This window comes from Lactuca saligna, chromosome 5, assembly GCF_052625555.1.
Source record: "Lactuca saligna cultivar CGN05327 chromosome 5, ASM5262555v1, whole genome shotgun sequence".
Taxonomy (NCBI): domain Eukaryota; kingdom Viridiplantae; phylum Streptophyta; class Magnoliopsida; order Asterales; family Asteraceae; genus Lactuca; species Lactuca saligna.
In genome coordinates, this window is record NC_136421.1 from 318,089,402 (window position 1) to 318,110,984 (window position 21,583).

Below are 21,583 nucleotides of genomic sequence, written 5' to 3' on the forward strand. Positions count from 1 at the left end.
ATTTTGACTACTACTTCTGAACAAAAGTTGCCTCTTTTTAGACTTTGTCAATATGGCCCTTCCAAAATTCACACTATACTTCCAACTATCCTTGATCAACCAATATTTGGTAAACCTTAGATTGTCCTCGACAATTGCTTAATCATTTTAGTCATATCCAATTCTAGACATTTTTCCTCCTTAATGCCCCAAGGCATTTGGAAAATTCAGAAAGAGTAAATATTATAGCACAAGTAATCGATCTTGTACCCAAAGTAAATGGGAAGACATGGTTCTAGACCATTCTTTTGCCATAATATTTTTTGTTTGCCATATTCTTAAAATTTTACTATGAAAAGGGATGCCGTAATCATAATCAAATTTTGAGAACGCAATATATAGAATTTTCTTAAGTTGAACCAATCCAACATGAAATTCATATATATATATATATATATATATATATATATATATATATATATATATATATATATATATATATATATATATATATATATATATATATGTAACGCCCGGGTTTTCAGGGCTAAGCATTTTTGTCAATGTAATAGTCTAGGTCAACTATTGTAACTCTTTTTGAAGTAATAAATATGAAATATTTGAGTATTATGTGAATTATGTGTGTTTATGTGTTTATTATTTAATTATAAATGTATAATTAATAAAGAATAAAAATGAGCGTCAAAATTAAAGTGTGAGATAATCCCGATATCTCTACATAAAGTTGTAGAATATGTCTCAAGGTTTCCGTACATATAAAGAATGCCGAAATCCGAGCTATAACGAAGAAGTTATGGCCCGCCGAAGTTTTACGGCAAAACCGGCACGACACTGGGAGACGTAAATAGTGAATTTACGATAGAAGACTTTTTAGCCTTAGCAATCTAAACAAAAGTCGTAGAATATGTTAAACTAAGAACATCGATAAAAAGAACGCCCAAATCTGACTTCGTATGAAGAAGTTATGATTTTTCTAAGATTCGGCTTAGCAGTGCACGACCTGAAACTCGAATTTTAGTTCGAGCGGTTTTTGGCTTACGCAATGTAAATGAGAGCTGAAGATCTCATTAATAGGAAACCAACGGTAAAAAGACAGACAAAAACAGAGTCCGTATGTAGAAGTTATTAATTTTACGCAGACGTTTAACAATATAATCTCCTTGTACTGTTAAATTTAAGATCGGTCGAGAATTAGCTGACGGTGTCAAAATGAAAGTTGTAGATCTTATTATTAACTACGCGTGGATATAAAGAACGTCAAAAACGGAGGTCGTATGTGAAAGTTACGGATTTTAGAAGTCGGAAGTGTGCTGTGCGAAAATAGGTGATGTGGCACAATCTTGGCCATTGCTTTCTCCCCAAGGCTTGCCACCAGATGGTGACATGTGGCACCAAGTTCAGCAACATTTCACCCTATAAATACCACCTCTCCCACCCTCATTTTCTTCACACCTTTCCCATTCTTTCTTCTCTTTACTCTTTCTCTCTCTCTAGAACCTCTCTCTAGCCCCGAAATCCCCCGAAAAGCCTAGGGAACCTCCCTAGCACGAGGCGGAAGCCCCGAAGTGCTCGAAGGCTCCGAGAAGAAGAGCTTTTCGGCTCGGGAACACTGCTCCAAGCAAAGCCCGGTTTTCTATAAAACCCACTGTAAGTGAGCTACGCCTACGCTATTTTTAATATAGCTTTTATTTAATTATAGTAACGTTATTAGGAACTTATAATAAATACTTGGGCTATTATTATGGGTTATATACGTATTTTTTTGACGCTTATATAATAATAATAATAATAGCTAGACTATTGATTAGTCTCGACGAATAATAAATTAAACTCTAGTGGTAATAATACTAGGTTTCGTCGAAGAAAATTCTTTTTAAGAAGCGAAGCGCTGTCTGAGTTCGGAATCACCACCTTTTCAGGTGAGTGCATATTTACTTTCAACTTACACATAGATATGAAGTATTTAATATAAATTACGTGCTATTTGTGCATATTATCTGAATACTTGCTATCTATGCTGGATGAACGTTTTATACATGTTTTCAAAGATTTAAACTGTATATGTATTTTATATCTACAAAATGTGTTGGGTAAAACATGGGTAGATGTAATAGTTGCTGCGTGAAAAAATAAAATAATGAGAGGCCTCGTTATAGATGTTATTGATGATCCAGTCATCTAGCGGAGTATAGATGACGACCACGGACTATTCTAGACAGTCTAGTGGAACACTAGCAGGCTCGCAACCTGTAGGTGTTTATTTGAATTGTGTGTTTATTTGAACTGTGTGCTCACCAGATGTACTCCATCCCCCACATGGTTGCCTATTAGGACATTTATTGCTGAGGAATCCCCTTAGTAGCAGTGTCCGTCCCGATGATGATCCTTAGGCTAGGTCCCTTATGATAGGTGTTTAGGGACGTAAAGTGAGGATAACGGGAACGGGTAATCGGGTTATTGTTGATTGATGAAATTAATAAACTATTTATTGTGGGTTGAAAACCCTATGTGCTCACCAGGCTCCCAAGCCTGACCCACTCAGTTTTATGTATTACAGGTAGTGGCGCTTGAGCATATATATGATGTTTGGACGAGGGATTACGGATATAGGCCTGTAGATATGAAATAATGTAGTAAGGCTTGTATTGTACTGTTTATGCTTTTGATCTGTACGAACATGACATCCCGAGTCTTTTAATGAAATACATTTCTATGGAAATGCTTTTGATAAATCTTTATCATATTATTGTTTTGGGACAAATTCCGCAACACTTTTATTTAAAATGTTACTCTGATTTTTAAACAAAGCATAAACAAACCGGTCTTTTCTGGCCGTGATTTTGGGGACGTCACAATATATATATATATATATATATATATATATATATATATATATATATATTCTTGACTAAAGGTGATTAAAATCTCAATGTAAGCTCTTTAGAATGATTATAAACTCAATCTAAGCTTTTCATAATTGAAATGAAGTATAATTTCCTCTCCCTTAATTATAGCATAACAACTTTTTCAACCCCTGCAACCTCACGAATTGAAACTTTTTGTTTTCTATAATTAACATTGCTAACTTGCAATACTTATCATAATTATCATGCTCCTACTAACATGATGATTATTAGCATAACACTTATGCTCCCACTAGCTTTGACATGTGCTCATTAGTCAGCTATTGACTTTTTTTTTACTAAAGTTCATATTTCTGATACTAGATTGCTTTGATAAGACTTTATCAAAATCATACTCCTTATCTTAGATAGCTCACATGTGTGTCTAAACAATTTCAGAACTATGAAAAGGGATTCTGTAATCATAGTCTTAATTGTTTAGACCTTTTCTATTTCTCATAAGTCCATGTTAGTGTGCCTACTAACAACTTTGAGAGTGCAAAGATTACTATCTACTTACAAATCTACTTAGTGGAAGTGTTTCCTCACCATCATTTTCATGAATCGGAGAGAAACCTTATGACACTTAGATTTTTATGGTGTATGAGTTCTTACCCATATGAATTTGTCAAAACCATAATCACAAGACAAGGTTAGTGGCAAATCTAAACTCATATGGATTGAACTTGTGTAATCTTAAGTTCTTGCCATTTGGCAACACAAGAGCCTGCCATAGCTTCCAAGTAGCTGTGCAACCAATTGAGGACTCTAAGAACTCATATGCAAAGCCAACTTTAACTGGAATGGGCACAGAAACGTCAACACGACAGGGTATAAACCTCAAGTCATGTGCTAGTGAAGAACCTCAGGTTTTATTCTTGATTAGTTCTTGAGACTTTCAAGACCTTTAAGACTCCCACTTTCCCCTTGACATATAAGACTCTCTTGTCACATATTCAAGGGATAGTGTAGATCAAGACAAACACTTCACACATTTGGTCTAAGTTGATCTCTGTTTTATCCAGACCATCACAACTTACCAATTTCAAATGTACAAGAGTATATAACCTTTTACTATTACATTTGACTAGTGTTAATAAATCTTCTTTAAGATATGTCACTCACGTTTCAATCTTGGAGTATGACTCTAAGAATTGCTTTGGAACGAAGTATGACTCATCTTCTTGATGTGACCACTTCAACAATTCCTAGCTCCTATTCTTAACTATCAGAATGCACTTAGAGGATGACTTGTGATAAGGTCTCTTAATCATTAAGTTAACCAAATCAAGCATTTGTATAGTCTAAACTTAACTAAAAATCATAATCTACATGTAGGAAAAAGATTTAGGTCAAAAAAAGTTAAATTGAGTGAGTTATACAAATTTCAAAATTTGAGTGAGTTATCCAGTCTGGTTCCCGGTTTTGGGCCGGTTCCAACGACCGGTTCTTACCGGGTCCCGGTTCCAAAAATTGATGAATTTATAGTATCGGTCCCGGCCCAACCGGTTCCATCGGGTTCTGTTTCCGGCCGATTCCCTGGTTCATATTCTCATCCCTAGCTCGGGATGATTGCAGAGCACACACCACATGTTTTTGCATTCTATGATTTACTCTGATTCGATATTGTTTTGCTAAATATTGATTACCTTGGTTTTATAGAAATGATATGTATTAACGATTTATTATTCTAAAAATGAAAATTTTATGTCATTATTTTTGGGATGTTACACAATTACTTGTTTTATCTTTATATGTTTGATGTCTTTGTGGCTCTTATTGTTATGATTATATGTGTTTGTTGTAGGGGTGAAATAGACTTGATACATATTGAAAGATACCGAAGGGGGTGAAATATACCCAGTACCGGTTGAAAGATACCGAAGGGGGTGAAATATACCAAGTAGTGGTTGAAAGATACCGAAGGGGGTGAAGTAGACCTAATATGTTTTTGACTGTTATGTGTGTATAGTATGAGGTATTTTGGGGGAGCTCACCAACCTTGTGCTTACAACTTTCAGTTTATGTTTCAGGTACTTCCAGCTTGAAAGAGATGGCCTGACCTGATTGCACCGCATCCACCTATGTTTTCTGCATCACGTGATTTTGGGATTTTGTACTATGATATTATTTTACTATGATATACTTTCGACTATTTGATGTGATTATCGTATGATTGAAATGAATTTAAAATGAAAATTTTATCTGAATTTTTAGGATGTTACATGGTAATATCATATATTCTTCAAACAGAAATGCATAAGGTGTGTCCTACAATCTGTTATGTTTTGGTTTCTTCCCAATGTTGTTCGCAACTGGCAACTGTATTAGGTTTGATATGTGTGGTAGAAGTTTATTTGGACCTTTTTCCTTAACATGAGAAGTCGATATATTTGGGCTCCTTGATGGTGTGGTGTTGACATCAAAATACGTCGCGTCAGACTAAATTAATAATGAATCAATTATGTAGTCTATTGTGGCCGACACAAGTCTCAATTAGGAAACATAATATTGAACGTTCGAGATTGACATATATCTCCATGTCTCACGTTCATATAAATATCTTGAAGATCAAATGAATATTTGATCACTTATCTAAGGGTTGTACAAAAGCTTGGAGTTATGGTATGGTATCTGTATTGGATGACACACTCTCTACTTATTATTAGTGAATATTGGACCATATAGTGTTGGTGTCTTGTGCAAGTTTGAGCTATTGGAAGATAGTGCCACATTCACAATAGTTGGTAATATTCCTATTAATCGTATGATACTTTTGGGTTACACGCAAAGACATATTAGCAATAAATGACTCGAGAGTTTTATTTGGGTCTAATTTGTTAATTAATTAAGAGTTTAATTAATCTACTCTACTAATAAAACAGTACCAATACAGACACGTGTAACCTCCTTGCGTCCAACTCCATTCATTTTCCCGCTCAATAGTGTTAACTGAAATTACCACTTTGCCCTTCCGTTGAAACAATACTGCAAATCCGCCAAAAACAGCAAATTTGATTTTCAAAATTCTAATTATCAATTATACCGTATTAATCTGCAACAAATTAGGAATAAAATATGAGCTAAACTTTATCTCTATCCCAAATAATCAGTCAATCGAATAACAATCCCAAAAAATCAGGCAAAGTCTTCCTAATTTGAATTTAAATATATGTATATACACAAACACCTACGTTCCTCTTTACGTTCCTCTTTCAGTACGAATAAGTCGATTATTCATCGTCTGGTAAGGGATACTACATTGTTTTGATTTTGTTCTTCATATATCGATCTTATACTCATTTGTTTTGTTTTTGTTCTTCATATATCGATCGTATACCAATCGCCTTCTTTTTCTGGACTGCATAATCAACCAGGTTTACCTTTCTTACGTATATTCATTCTGTCTTTCTATGTTATATAATTTCTGCTTCTATATATATTTACTATTTTACTCTTTCCCCTGCATTCCTGTTTCTCTATAATTATAGTATCAAATACAACAAATAGAATTAGTAAAATACTATTTGGTTTTTTCTGTTTATGTATTCTGAATAATAAAACTTCTGTTATAGTCTATGATATAGGTTTCGATTTTTTTTCTCATTATATTATTTTACTTTCAATGCTTTATACATATGTTATATATAACTATACTTTCTAAACCTCACAACTGTTATACAGATTTTTAAACGATAATTAAACCATAATGTGACCTCATTATCAACTTCATTTACTATAGAAAATACCATAATGCCCTTAATTAAAAACAAAAAACTAAATGTATATTGCTATTTATGTATTCTGAATAATAAAATCTGCTACTTATGTATTGTGAATAATAAAATGTGCTATATCAATCAATCTATGCCCTTAATTTGAAAACAAATAACTGAATTTATATTGCTATTTCTACTTTTTTTTTTTGTTTTTTATGTATTCTGAATAAAAAAAAATTCTACTATAGTCTATGATATAGTTTTTTATTGCTTATAACTGTCATCTTACCCTTTTCTACTTCTTTTACTTCAAAATGACCATATTGCCCCTAGCTTGATAAGTATTTCATATATCGCAATTAACAATTAAGACAAATAAATGAATCAATCAATTTGTATAATAAAAATACTGCTATATATGTAAAGACCATATTGCACCTAACTTGATAAGTATTTGATATATTGCAGTTAACAATTAACACAGATAAATCAATCAATCCATTTGTATAATAAAACTTCTACTATATATGTATTCTGAATAATAAAATTTGCTATTTATGTATTCTAAATAATAAATCTGCTATATCAATCAATCTATGCCCTTAATTTGAAAACAAATAACTGAATGTATATTGCTATTTCTACTTTTTTTTTTTTTTATGTATTCTGAATAAAAAAATTTCTACTATAATGTATGATATACTTTTTTATTTTTTATAACTGTCATCTTACCCTTTTCCATTTCTTTTACTTCAAAAAGACCATATTGCCCTTAACTTGATAAGTATTTGATATATCGCAGTTAACAATTAAGACAAATAAATCAATCAATCAATTTTTATAATAAAATTCTGCTATTTATGTATTATGAATAATAAAATCTGACCTATAACAATCAATCAATCTATTTGGTTTTTTATGTATTCTGCTATTTATGTATTTTGAATAACAAAAAATTCAATGTGTATTGCTATTTCTACTTTTTTTTTTTTTTTTTTTTTTTGTTTTTTTATGTATTTTGAATAATAAAACTTCTACTATAGTCTATGATATAGTTTTTTATTTTTTATAACTGTCATGTTACCCTTTTCCACTTCGTTTACTCCAAAACGACCATATTGCCCCTAACTTGAAAATGTTTTGATAAATGCCAGTTAACAATTAAGACAAATATATAAATAAATCAATCAATGGCTTTCGATTTTTTTTTTTTATATTTTAACATTTTTGTTAACTTTTTAATTGCAAGGTACAATGGAACATATTACTCCTATAAAGAAAATTGACTCAATCAATGATGATTTCACAATTAAAGTTCGAATCATACATCTTTGGACTCAAAAGTCAAAATTTAATGCAAAAGAAACATACTCGATAGAAATGATTTTGATGGATGAGGAGGTATATGATGTATATATTCAATTATTATTTTTGTAAAAATTTGTATATATTTATAAACAATTATATATAATTATTTGTTATTTGTTTATTTTTTAGGGAAGGAAAATTCATGCATCTTGTGTGAAAAAATGGTTTCCAAAATTCAAACGCTATCTTAAAGAAGATAGTTCGATATATGTGAAGAAACCTAATGTCGCACCAAATACTTTAAATTTTAAGTTTGCTGATCCAGAAAGAAAACTTAACTTTTACCACGATACAACTGTGAAAGAGTGTGAAAACTTTTCTGGATCTGCACACGGCTTTGATTTTGTTGACTTCAATACAATCGTTTCGAATAACATCCTGGAGTCAAAATCTTTTGGTTAGTTCATTTAATATTAACTTTTGTTATATAACATCCTACTTTCTTTTTTATCTGCTACAAATTGATAATTTTTTTAACTTAAGCAATCTATTTTGTTGCTTTTCTAGATATTATTGGACACATATTCGAATATGGGCGTATGGATACATCTGAAGAAGATAAATCAAAACACAAAATGCTCTTGCATCTTCAAGATATAGAGTATTTACCATTATGACAAACAAATAATATACTTTCTTTTATATTAGCTACAATATTTTTTTTATTCTTGTCAGGGATACTAAGCTTAAGGTAACTTTGTGGGGTCATAATGCATACTACATGACAGAATTTCTGGCTAATAATAACAGCCTTGCACCGGTTGTTGTTATTGTTCAGTTTGCCAGAGTGAAGTTTATTAATGGTTTGTAATTATTTTTAAAACGTATTTTTTAAAATTTTATATATAATTAATTAATCAGAAGTGTTTTTGCAGGTCGTCCTTTTTCCTCCACTTACTTTGATGTTAGTAGGTTGTTCATAAACAATGATATCGATGAGATTACAAGCTACAAAAATAAGTACTTATATTTATAATGACCATTGTAGTTTGAGATTTATTTTTTTCATAATGTATTTAATTTAATTATTTTTTTGTTATGAATTAACAGATTGGTTTCTGAAAATGGACAACAACTTTCGTCAAGTGGAATCAAGATGATTGCATCAAAACAAAACACGGAACACGATGACTTTCTCAAAAATCATATGTTTTCTAACATTGATGATTTGTTTGAACCTTTAGAGGTACTTTACATTATTTTTAAACAAACTATATTGTTAGTAAGAAACAACCAAAGTATATTGTTATAACGAAACTATAATGCATTTTGCATACTAACATTTATTCACATTGCACATTTTTTTAATTTCAAGGAGAAAACGGTCATTATTGTTGGTACTGTTAAGAGAATACGTCAAAACATACGATGGTATTACCTTGCTTGTAGCAACTGCTACAAGTCAGCAAAAGAAAAAGAGTCTTCTACTGATAAGGTTGATGGTTCTCATGAAGTGGCCGAAATTGTTACTTATGAATGTTCTGATCCTAATTGCAAAAATATCAAAATTTCGGTTATTCCAAGGTATTACATATTTATTTTATATAAAAACAATATATGTTTATCATAATTTTTTAATATAATATCATTTTATACTTTATTTAGATTTAAAATCCCACTTCGGATTCAAGACAACACAGGAACTTTGACTTTAACCTTATTTGATCAAGAAGCAAAGAAGCTGTTTAAATACACAGCTAAAGAGTTGTATGATAAAAACAAGAAGGTAATTATTTTATGGTTTTTAATATATTCTATATGTTATACATTATATGTTTTACATACAAAATATTTAACAATATTTATTTTTATTTTAGCTTGGCATCAGTTTGGATTTGTATCCAATGGAGTTGAAAGTTGTTGTTGACAAAAAGTTGGCAATTAAAATTGATATCACGAGTTACAATGTGGATAATAAAAGTAATATTTATGGGATAGCAAGATTGACTGAGAATGCAAACATAATTGATGAACTAGAGAAAAAGAATCTGAATTCACAGGTTTTTTTCAACAATTATATATATATATATATATATATATATATATATATATATATATATATATATATATATATATATATATATATATATATATATATATATATACACGACATTGGCCCAATTATACATGAGTAAAATAACATTTTCTTTTGATCTTATAATGCAGCCTGATAATTCTGATTCATTCATTATTGGTTCTTCAGATATTGCCTCCCAAGAGACCAAAGTTGTGAAGGTTCTACTTTTTTAAATATAATTTTTAAATATTTCAATTTAATGTATAAGAACTAACTAAAATTTATTGTAGGATTCTTTTTCACACACAGGTGAAAATTTAACACCGTGTGCTAGGGACAACTCAACTGCAACAAGTCCTACAAAGTTGTTTTCTACACCAACCGAATTAAAAAGAAACCTTGCTACATGCATAGATCTTGATGAAATGGAGAATTTGTCTACTTCTAAAACTCCTCGGTTGTCACCACCAGATGAACAACCAATCCCTCTTTTGGTACCCAAGAAAGAAAAGTAAATGCATTTTACTTCTACAAACAATATTACTTCGTGCTTAATTTTGTTTCAGCATCATAGACTCCTAAGCCGTTTACATTTTTAACTTTCTTTATTTTAAGTTGGATTTATTGGAATTTTATGATTTTCATATTCGTTTCTTCATATTACATTGGCTCAACTTTTTCAGTACTCTAATGACATTTACTATGTTATTTTGTTTCACGTTTCTGAACATCATATAATCCCAAAATTATTATTCACTTAACAATCACGCTACCCTATTAAAATATTCGTCATTGATCTTAATTTTGGTCCCCATTTTCTTCTTACCTTTTATTCCTTTTGGTTTGTTCATTATGTAATTATCACATGTCACTTGACTTGAATATGCTTTGATTCATTTTTTAAAACATAAAGATCTAAAAATTGTCAATTCGTATTAATTATATACTGCATATTATTTGCACAAAGTGTGTTTCATTCTCTTTTATGTTCTTATTGCATATTAGAAGGATACCAACATACATTAGCTTTTATGCTAACTTATTCTATTTTTCTGTTTTCTAGCATGTCCTAGGTAGAAAGAAAACTCAAAATATGTTCATTGGCTTCATTTATATTGTTTTTTTTTTTCATACTGACAGTAAAAATGATCAAATAAATATTGTTTTATGCTACTAAGCTTAACATCACCAAATAATAAATATTGTTTTATGCTACTAACCTTAACATCACCAACTTCTGTTACTAGCCAAAAATATTGCTCTTTCAATAGTAAACAAAAAATAAAAAATAAATGAAAAATTATAAAACAACACAAAAAATCAAAAAGGAAATCAATACTAAACTCCTTAATTTTATTGCTATTTATACTTTTTTTTTGTATCCAATGTATTCTGAATAAACAAACTTCTATTTTAGTCTATGATATACTTTTTTTTTTTATAACTGTCATGTTACCATTTTCCACTTCTTTTAATTCAAAAATATCATATTGCACCTAAGTTGAAAAGTATTTCATATATGTCAGTTAACAATTAAGACAAATAAATCAATCAACCAATCTGTATAATAAAAATTCTGCTTCTATATGTATTTTACTATTTTAATATTTCCACTGCATTGCTGTTTCTCTATAATTATAGTATCAAAAACAACAAATTGAATTACTAAAATACTATTTGGTTTTTTCTGTTTATGTATTCTGAATAATAAAACTTCTGTTATCATCTATGATATAGGTTTCGATTTTTTTTTTCTCATTATATTATTTTACTTTCAATGCTTTATAAATATCTTATATATAACTATACTTTCTAAACCTCACAACTGTTACACATAATGTGATATAGATTTTTATTTTTTATAACTGTCATGTTACCCTTTTCCACTTCCTTTACTTCAAAAAAACCATATTGCCCCTAAGTTGAAAAGTATATCATATATGGCAGTTAACAATTAACACAAATAAATCAATCAATCAATTTGTATAATAAAAATTCTGCTATTTATGTATTCTGAATAATAAAATATGTTATATTTTCTAAAACTCACAAATGTTATTCAAATTTTTTAACGATAATGTGACCTTAATTTGAAAATGTCGGTTTTAAAACGGTCTTTTTTGTCAGCGAAATGGGACAAACTGCAGCACTTTGTTGTATACACCAATGTGTTTGGAAGAAGCATCCACTTAATAGAAAAAAATGTAAAATGATATACTTTTAGATTTATAAATATTTACTCAATATATTATTGTACCTTCAATGCTATATATATGTATGTTCTTTAACTGTATTGTGCTTATAATTCACAACTGTTGTTCAAGTTTTAAAATGACCATCTTACCCTTTTCCACTTCAATTAATCCAAAAGATACCATATTACCCCTAAGTTGAAAACTACTTAACACATATACTTATACAAGTTTAAAACCGACATAATGGCACTTTTGTAACCGATTTACTCAAAAAAAGAGCATATTGCCCTTAAGTTGAAAAGTATTTGATACATACATTATACAAATTTTAAAATGACCATTTATCCTTTTACACTTTATTTACTCCAAAAAAGACCATATTACCCCTAAGTTGAAAGGTATTTGATAAATATGTTATATAAGTTTTAAAACAACCATTTATCCCTTATCCACTGCATTTACTTCTACTTTTTTGAAAACAAAAAACTGAATGTATATTGTTATTTTTACTTTTTTTTTTAAGTATTCTGAATAAAAAAACTTCTACTATAATCTATGATATACTTTTTATTTTTTATAACTGTCATGTTACCCTTTTCCACTTCTTTTATTTTAAAAAGACCATATTGCCCCTAAGTAGAAAAGTATTGAATATATGGCAGTTAATAATTAAGACAAATAAATAAATCAACCAATATGTATAATAAAAATTCTGCTATTTATGTATTCTGAATAATAAAATCTTCTATATTTTCTAAAACTCACAAATGTTATTCACATTTTTTAACGATAATGAGAACTTAATTTCAAAATGTCGGTTTTAAATGGTCTTTTTTGTCAATGAAATGGGACAAACTGTAGCACTTTGTTGTATACACGAATGTGTTTTGAAGAAGCATCCACTTAATAGAAAAAAATGTAAAATTATATACTTTTAGATTTATATTTATTTACTCAGTATATTATTTTACTTTCAATGCTATATATATATATATATATATATATATATATATATATATATATATATATATATATATATGTTCTTTAACTGTATTGTGCTTATAATTCACAAGTGTTGTTCAAGTTTTAAAATGACCATCTTACCCTTTTACACTTAAATTAATCCAAAAGATACCATATTACCCCTAAGTTGAAAACTACTTAACACATATACTTATACAAGTTTAAAACCGACATTTTTACACTATTGTAACCGATTTACTCAAAAAAAGACCATATTGCCCTTAAGTTGAAAGACTAAACTAACAAAAGTTGAACTGTTGCAATGGTTTTATTTCTTTTCTTACTCACCAAAAACACTACAATATTCAACAATTAAACTAATTGGCTTAATATGTTACCTTGATGAAAGAACATAACAACAAACAACACACTTGGAAAACAGTGTAGCAACAACAATTTCTGCACAACTCTTCTTCTCAGATGTAAAAAATGTACCAACACCAATCTCTGGACCATCATTTTCCTGTTCAGGTTCCAAAAAACAAATTTATATGTTCATACATATGTTTTTTGTTGCTGGTCCATTATTGAAAACATAAATTTAGAAATCAACAAAAATCATCAAATTTGTCGATTTCCAAATCTTGTATATTTTACATAAATAAAAATCAATCTTTTCTTAATTTAATTAAGTACATAAATATTCTGTATGAATAATCACCTGAATAATCGCATTTTCAAATTTCAAATTTCAAATTTTGAAGTTTTGATTGCTGAAAAGTCTTCAAAACAGCCAATAATTTATTTCAATAATTTTACGTTTTTTTCCACTTCTCTGTATGTCTTCTTCTATGTACACTCCTACTCCATCGATTCTCCTGCAAAATTAACAGGTATGTTTTATTTTTATTTTAATCTATTTTCTGTGAGAAAAAATTAACGAATACGATGAAATTGCAAAATATTCTAAATAGATATTAGTGGATACCCGAACTAGATAAACGAAGGAAGAAAAAACAAATGAATATGTAGCATATACATGTAATCGACTTCGGTTGATGACATACATATAAGAAATCGATAGATGAAAACAAAATGTTAGAATTTAAACACATGAATGAACGATACTTACTGTAATCGGGATGATAATGATTTCAATATGGGTGGTGAATCATAACGATTTTGTTAGGGCAATAATATTGGATTTATAAATACCATTCATCCAATTTCTCTAACCTTCAAATCCAGAAAGGTAAAGTTACAAATGGGTGGGAGGAGGATTGCTTCTGTTTGTGCCGATTACATTTCCCATTTCCCAAAATGTATAATTTGTCTGTAACCACAGATATTATAGCTACAAATTTATTATTTAAGATTTATAAATAAAAATAAACCATATAATATAAATACATATATATTCTTAATTTACGGTTCATTTTTAATACAAAAGTGTAAATGCATTTCTATAATATTAAATAAAATTGAATTATTGTATTGGTTGATTAAAACTTTTTGAAAAAAAAAAGAATGATAAAAATTATGTTTTAAATTTATTTAGTAATAATATAAAAAAATTTAAATGCAACCAAATTATAAGGATGATTCCACTTACAAACTTATAAAAAAAAATATTGCAAATTTATATCAAAATCATCGTGTTGCTTTATATCTTATCTTTTCTATATTATATTTTGTTTAATATAAATATTATTTGTTTATATTTTATTTACCAATAATTGACCGACTTAAAAATTAATTAGGTTTTATTTATATAAAAAAATATTGCAAATATATGTCAAAATCATCATGTTGCTTTATATCTTATATTTTCTATATTATATTTTGTTTAAAATAAATATTATTTGTTTATATTTTATTTACCAAAAATTGACCGACTTACAAATTAATTAGGTTTTATTTAGATAAATTATTATATTTTTTAAGTTTCATCTTATTTTATAAATTAATTGTTATTATTTGTTTATTTTGCAGACATATCATGAAGTCGTTTAATTCTAAAAAGAGTAGAAAATTAAATAGTTTTTATTTAGATAATATAAGTAACATTAACTTGTCCACTATATCAATCGAACAAGCTTCAACCACTACAAATGTTATTACTTCAGCTAACAATGGTACGTTTTTTCTTTAACATTTATTTATAAATTTCTTATTACAAACATTTTAACGCCTAAATAGATCATTTAATAACATATAAATATGATTTATATTGACATAACAAGAAAAAGCAAATACATTGCCTTCTTCATCGACCACTGAATATTCATCATCTGCGGTATTTGTTAACAACGGTCACAAAGGTACATTTCTTTGTTCATTATTATTATTCATTATATATTATTACGAAAAAAATATAATGTTAACCAACTTTCAATTATTTTTTATTTTACATTTTATATCATATACTTTTATTTCTTATGCAGAAGCAAACCATAATATGTACTATTTGCAAGCAAGAGAGAAAAGAAGACAAAGAAAATTATATCTGGATAATAAGAAATCGAAGAAAATGAAAACAAAATCGAGTGTTCTCAATCCATCTGCTTCAACTGTTTTCAAAAACACGGATAATAGTAATTTACTTATTTTATTTTTCAATTTTTACACTACATTTACCTATATAAAAAAAATGCTTTATCATCATTTTATATTATTGCCTACATTCTAATTATATTTTATAACGTATGTCTTCCATTTTTATAACAAGTTTCTTTTACAGATCAATCAAAAGAGATTGTCCATCAAAATGAAAATGTCAATCCATATAAATCACATGGAAAACAAAATTCACCCCTACAATCATTTTCTTTGTATATAAATGTTAGAACTCCGTTATCTAACATTTCAAATGGTAATAACTTTTTTTTTTTTTTTTTCAAAACTTACTTTAGTCCACTTTCTAATAAATTTATATATGATCGCTATTTTTTTTTACAGTTAATGTTACATGCAGAAATGTATCTACAATAACTGCTTCTTCATCATCAATCAAGTTAAGTACAGGATGTCATAAATTAAAAAGAAAGTTGAAAGATTTATCTCCTATTCCATTGATTGACTTGACAACAGATGTAGAAAATATACATGAAGTCCTTACTGATAACCTAATAGTTGGTATTTCCAAAGGTAATCACTATGTATACCTGTTTTTTTCTGTTACAAATAAAATACCATATTTTATAAACTTAAAATTTTAAATACTTTACTTATACCGTTTTATTTTTTTACAGAATATTTGGATCATGGTGATCAAATTGTTGTATGTAAAACATGTCATGCAAAGTTATGGAAAAATGAATCTATTAGAGGAAAACAAAAAGGGAACACAAATTATTCATTATGTTGTGGTTATGGCAAGGTTCAACTACCAGATTTAAAGAAACCACCACCAAATTATGAAAAAATGTTTCGACTAACAGATTCTAAAAGCAAAAACTTTATGAAAAACATTCGACGTTACAATTCAATGTTTTCTTTTACGTCGATGGGTGGTAAAATAGATTTTTCAATCAATGAAGGAAATGCTCCATACATTTTCAGACTTGGTGGCCAAAATTATCATAGTATTGGAAGCCTTTTACCACCAAATGGATCGCAACCGAAATTCTCTCAGTTATACATTTATGATACCGAGAACGAAAATTCAAATAGACAAAAATGCTTTGGGTATATTTTCAAACTTCTTATTCATATTTAATTTTTATATTTTTATCTTTTTTTACTAATATTATGTATATATTCAATTTTTTTAGTGGGGAAAAGCATCAATCTACATCCATTGATAATGATATTATTGAATATTTGAAGGTGATGTTAGATTCAAATAATGTCTTGGTTAGGTCTTATAGAATGGTAAGAGATGTTTTTCAGAAAAATCCTCAAGTTGATGTGAAGTTAAGAATTATTGGAAAAAGGGATCGAGATGGAAGGACATATAACCTACCAACTGCTTCTGAGGTTGCTGCTTTAATTGTAGGTGACATTTCTGATTCAGTTCAAAATAGAGATATTGTTGTTCAAACGAAATCCGGATTTCTACAACGTATCAGTGAATTGCATCCTTCTTATCTTCCTCTCCAATATCCGCTACTATTTCCATATGGTGATGATGGTTACAGCGTTGATATTCTTCATAGAGGTGTTACATCTACAAAAAACAAGCGGGCGAAATGTACAATGAGAGAATTTTTCGCTTTTAGAATTCAAGACAGGGATCATTCATTCTCACTAATTTTAAATTCAAAAAGGTTATTTCAACAATTTTTGGTGGATGCGTATACTATGATTGAAAGTGAGAGATTGTATTATATACGCAGGCAACAACATGTTCTCAGATGTGATTCTTATGAGAATTTACGTAACCAAAAAGCTCAAGGAAATACAAATATCTCCAACATTGTCCAACGTGTCATATTACCTTCATCCTTTACTGGTGGTGCGCGCTATATGCTGCAAAACTATTTGGATGCCATGTCGCTTTGTAAATGGTTTGGATATCCTGATTTATTCATAACCTTTACGTGTAATCCCAAATGGCCTGAGGTTAAAAGGTTTCTTAAGGATACTTCACTTCAACCAGATGATAGACCTGATATACTATGTAGGTTGTTCAAGATCAAGCTTGATGCATTTATTAAAGACCTAAGGGAGAATCACATTTTCGACATTATTCAAGCAGGTAATTGAATTATCTTTTATTCATAATCCATAAAAGTTTAAGTTTTTTTTAATATTTTTTCTTACGGTCTATTACAATTTTATTTTGTTCAAAATGTTTTGCAGTTGTTTATACAATAGAATTTCAAAAAAGAGGTTTGCCGCATAGTCATATATGTCTATTTATGCATTCTGAATACAAGTTACCGACTGTTGAATTTATCGACCCGATGATTTCCGCCGTGATACCAAACAGAGATGAAGATCCAGAATTGTATTCACTTGTGAATGAGTTCATGATTCATGGTCCATGTGGAGCTAAGAATATCAATTGCCCATGCATGGTGGACGGAAAATGCTCTAAAAACTTTCCAAAGCAATTCTGTAACCATACGTCTGTTGATCAAAATGGTTTTCCCTTATATAGGAGAAGAAACGATGGTCATTTTGTTGAAAAATCGGGTGTGCATTTGGATAATAGAAATGTTGTTCCATACAACAAGTATCTATTGAGAAGATATCAAGCACATATTAATGTTGAATGGTGCAATCAGGGGTCTTCTATAAAATATTTATTTAAATACATAAACACGGGACCTGATAGAGCTACAGTTGTCCTTGAACAAAGCAATAATGAATGTGATAATAATGATACGGTCGATGAAATCAATGAGTATTACGACTGTAGATATCTATCTGCCTGTGAAGCATCATGGCGAATTTTTAAATATGATGTTCATTACAGGTATCCTTCTGTGGTTAGACTTCCTTTTCATCTGCCTGGTCAACAACAAATTGTTTATGGGGAAGACGATGATATTGACGATGTTCTCGACAAAACTTCTGTTGCTTCTTCAATGTTCACAGCTTGGATGGAGTGTAATGCAGTTAACATTGATGCACGAAAACTTACGTATGTTGAATTCCCTACAAAGTTTGTTTGGCAACGCGGTGATAGGATTTGGAAGCCACGGGAGGTAGGAAAGTGCATTGGTAGAATTCATTCGGTTTCACCTAATCTAGGGGAAGCCTATTTCTTAAGAATTTTGTTAAATAAGGTCAAAGGTCCGAAATCATTTGAAGAAATCCGCACAGTAAATGGTGAACTATATTCTTCTTTTAGGGATGCTTGTTATGCTCTTGGGCTCTTGGATGATGACAAGGAATACATCGATGCAATCAAAGAAGCAAGTCATTATGGATCTGGTTTTTACCTACGATTTTTATTTGCTACATTATTGATGTGTAACAGTATGTCTAAACCGGAGGTTGTTTGGGAAAACACATGGGAATATTTAGCAGATGGAATTCTTTATAACCAACGACAGAGATTCAAATCTCCAGGTATTAAAGTTTTATTATTATTACTATTTATTTAAAAACTCAATTATTTATTTTTAAACATACATTAACTATTATTTTAATTATAAATAAAAATTGTTAATAATAATTCTAATTAATTTGCTCTTTATCCTCCAGACTTATCACTCAATGAAGATCAACTTAAGAACTTAACTTTGTTCGAGATAGAACAAGTTTTACTAAGGAACAATTCCACTCTCAAAAATTATAAAAACATGCCTATCCCAGATGTAGATTCTGTTTCTTCTTCAAACAATCGACTTATCACTGAGGAGTTAGATTATGACATTCCTGTTATGAAGGTTGAGTTTGATCGTATGTTTCTTGCATTGACAAATGAGCAGCGTCACATTTTCCTTGATATCATGGGTGCAGTTAAAGAAAATAAAGGAGGTGTCTTCTTTGTTTATGGTTATGGTGGGATTGGTAAAACTTTTTTATGGAAGACAATATCTGCAGCTATTAGATGTGATGGTCATATTGTTTTAAATGTTGCTTCAAGTGGGATTGCTTCATTATTATTGCCTGGAGGTAGAACAACACACTCTTGATTTATAATTCCATTTGAACTAACAGAGGATTCTGTTTGTAAAATAAGTCGAGATGGTGACCTCGCTAGGTTATTGAGAAAAACCTCTTTGATAATTTGGGATGAAGCTCCTATGGTCCATAAGCATGCATTTGAAGCTTTAGATCGAAGTTTGAAATATGTATTTAGGTTTGAAAATTCTAGCAACTCAGATATTCCTTTTGGAGGGAAAGTTATTGTTTTTGGAGGAGATTTCAGACAGATTCTACATGTTATTCCTGGTGGAAGTAGACAAAACATTGTTAATGCTTCTTTAAGTTCTTCATATTTATGGGAACATTGCAAGATCCATAAATTAACAAAAAACATGAGGCTAACTGTTGGAAGGGATCAATCTGATATAGAAAAAATCAAAGATTTTGCAGAATGGTTGTTGGATATAGGAGAAGGCAAACTTGGTGGTATCAACGATGGTGAAACAGTTATTGATATTCCAGATGATATTCTCATTGATGATCCACATGTTCCTATAGGTTCATTAATCGACTTTGTATATCCTTCAATTTTGGAAAACTACAACAATACAAGTTATTTTCAAGAAAGAGCAATACTTGCTCCAAAGAATGAAGTCGTTCAGGAAATAAACGATCGTTTGTTATCGAAGTTTCCAGGAGATGAGGTTGAATACTTAAGTTCAGATAGTATATGCCAATCTGAATTTGTCCATGATCAGTTTGATGCAAATTTATATTCACCTGATGTTTTAAATGGTCTAAAGGTATCAGGTTTACCAAACCATAAGTTAGTTTTAAAAATCGGTGTTCCAGTTATGTTGCTGAGAAATATTGATCAGAAAAATGGCTTATGCAATGGGACAAGACTCCAGGTTATATCATTGGGCAAACGTGTTATTGAGGCGCGTATCATATCTGGAACTAATATTGGAAACCGTACTTTTATTCCAAGAATGTCTTTAACTCCATTAGAAAAGAAGATTCCCTTCAAATTCCGAAGAAGACAATTTCCATTGGCTGTATGTTTTGCAATGACCATTAATAAGAGTCAGGGACAATCATTATCGAAGGTTGGTTTGTTTCTCAAACATCCAGTGTTTTCACATGGACAATTATATGTTGCCTTATCTAGAGTTCAAAGCAGAGACAGATTAAAATTATTAATTTTAGATAAGGACGGTGCCCTCACAAATCAAACTTCCAATGTTGTTTATAAAGAAGTTTTCCAGAATTTATAAACAGTGTTTTTGTACCATATTTTATTTACTTGTAAAAAATAATATTTCATCCATCATATTAAATAAACAATTTAAAATACTTTATTGCATTTCATTTATTCATGTAAATTACAATATCACTATTCTTCATTTTTTGTGAACTTTGATATGTTTTTTTATTATACAAACAAAATGAAAATTATAATTCTATTTCAATTTATCAACCGTGGATTTCCACGGGTTTTAACCTAGTTAATTATAAACTTGTAGACTTAAGGAGTTAAGGGGTTTAAAAGTGTAAAAAATTTGAAAGTCAAATCTTTAAGATAATTATCAAACTTATGGATAATTACTTACTGACCAAGTAATTCTCCCATAAGGGTTTCTAAACATCCCTTATAACTAAAGGCGCCCTATGAACGAATTTAGATGATTAAAACCCTAGAAATTTCGTTATCCTCTCAACCACTCTTAAAACCCAGAAAACTCTTTCATTGCGATGTTACAATTCTTTGGTCGTGTCGTGATTTACGATTAGAATCCTAATTGTTTAGGTTTAGTGTTCCATGGTTTTAGGGCTTGCCACTTGTTGCTTATATGCTTCTTCTGTGGGATTACA

The 21,583-nt window shown here is 29.5% G+C and overlaps 1 protein-coding gene and 1 long non-coding RNA gene across 2 annotated transcripts; both read left to right on the forward strand.

Annotated features, from left to right (window-relative positions):
* Positions 1-8,887: 8,887 nt before the first annotated feature.
* Positions 8,888-9,338, forward strand: LOC145047596 (uncharacterized). Its single transcript, XR_013682288.1, has 3 exons — positions 8,888-8,950; positions 9,041-9,176; positions 9,306-9,338. It is a non-coding gene; the product is annotated as an uncharacterized LOC145047596 (long non-coding RNA).
* A 5,091-nt stretch (positions 9,339-14,429) lies between these two features.
* Positions 14,430-20,985, forward strand: LOC145047113 (uncharacterized). Its single transcript, XM_078995355.1, has 10 exons — positions 14,430-14,500; positions 15,158-15,300; positions 15,409-15,486; positions 15,610-15,759; positions 16,124-16,312; positions 16,417-16,852; positions 16,939-17,864; positions 17,969-19,186; positions 19,322-19,735; positions 19,781-20,985. The coding sequence occupies exons 1-10, from the start codon at positions 14,430-14,432 to the stop codon at positions 20,983-20,985; spliced, it is 4,830 nt and encodes a 1,609-aa protein (XP_078851481.1).
* The last annotated feature ends 598 nt before the right edge of the window (positions 20,986-21,583 follow it).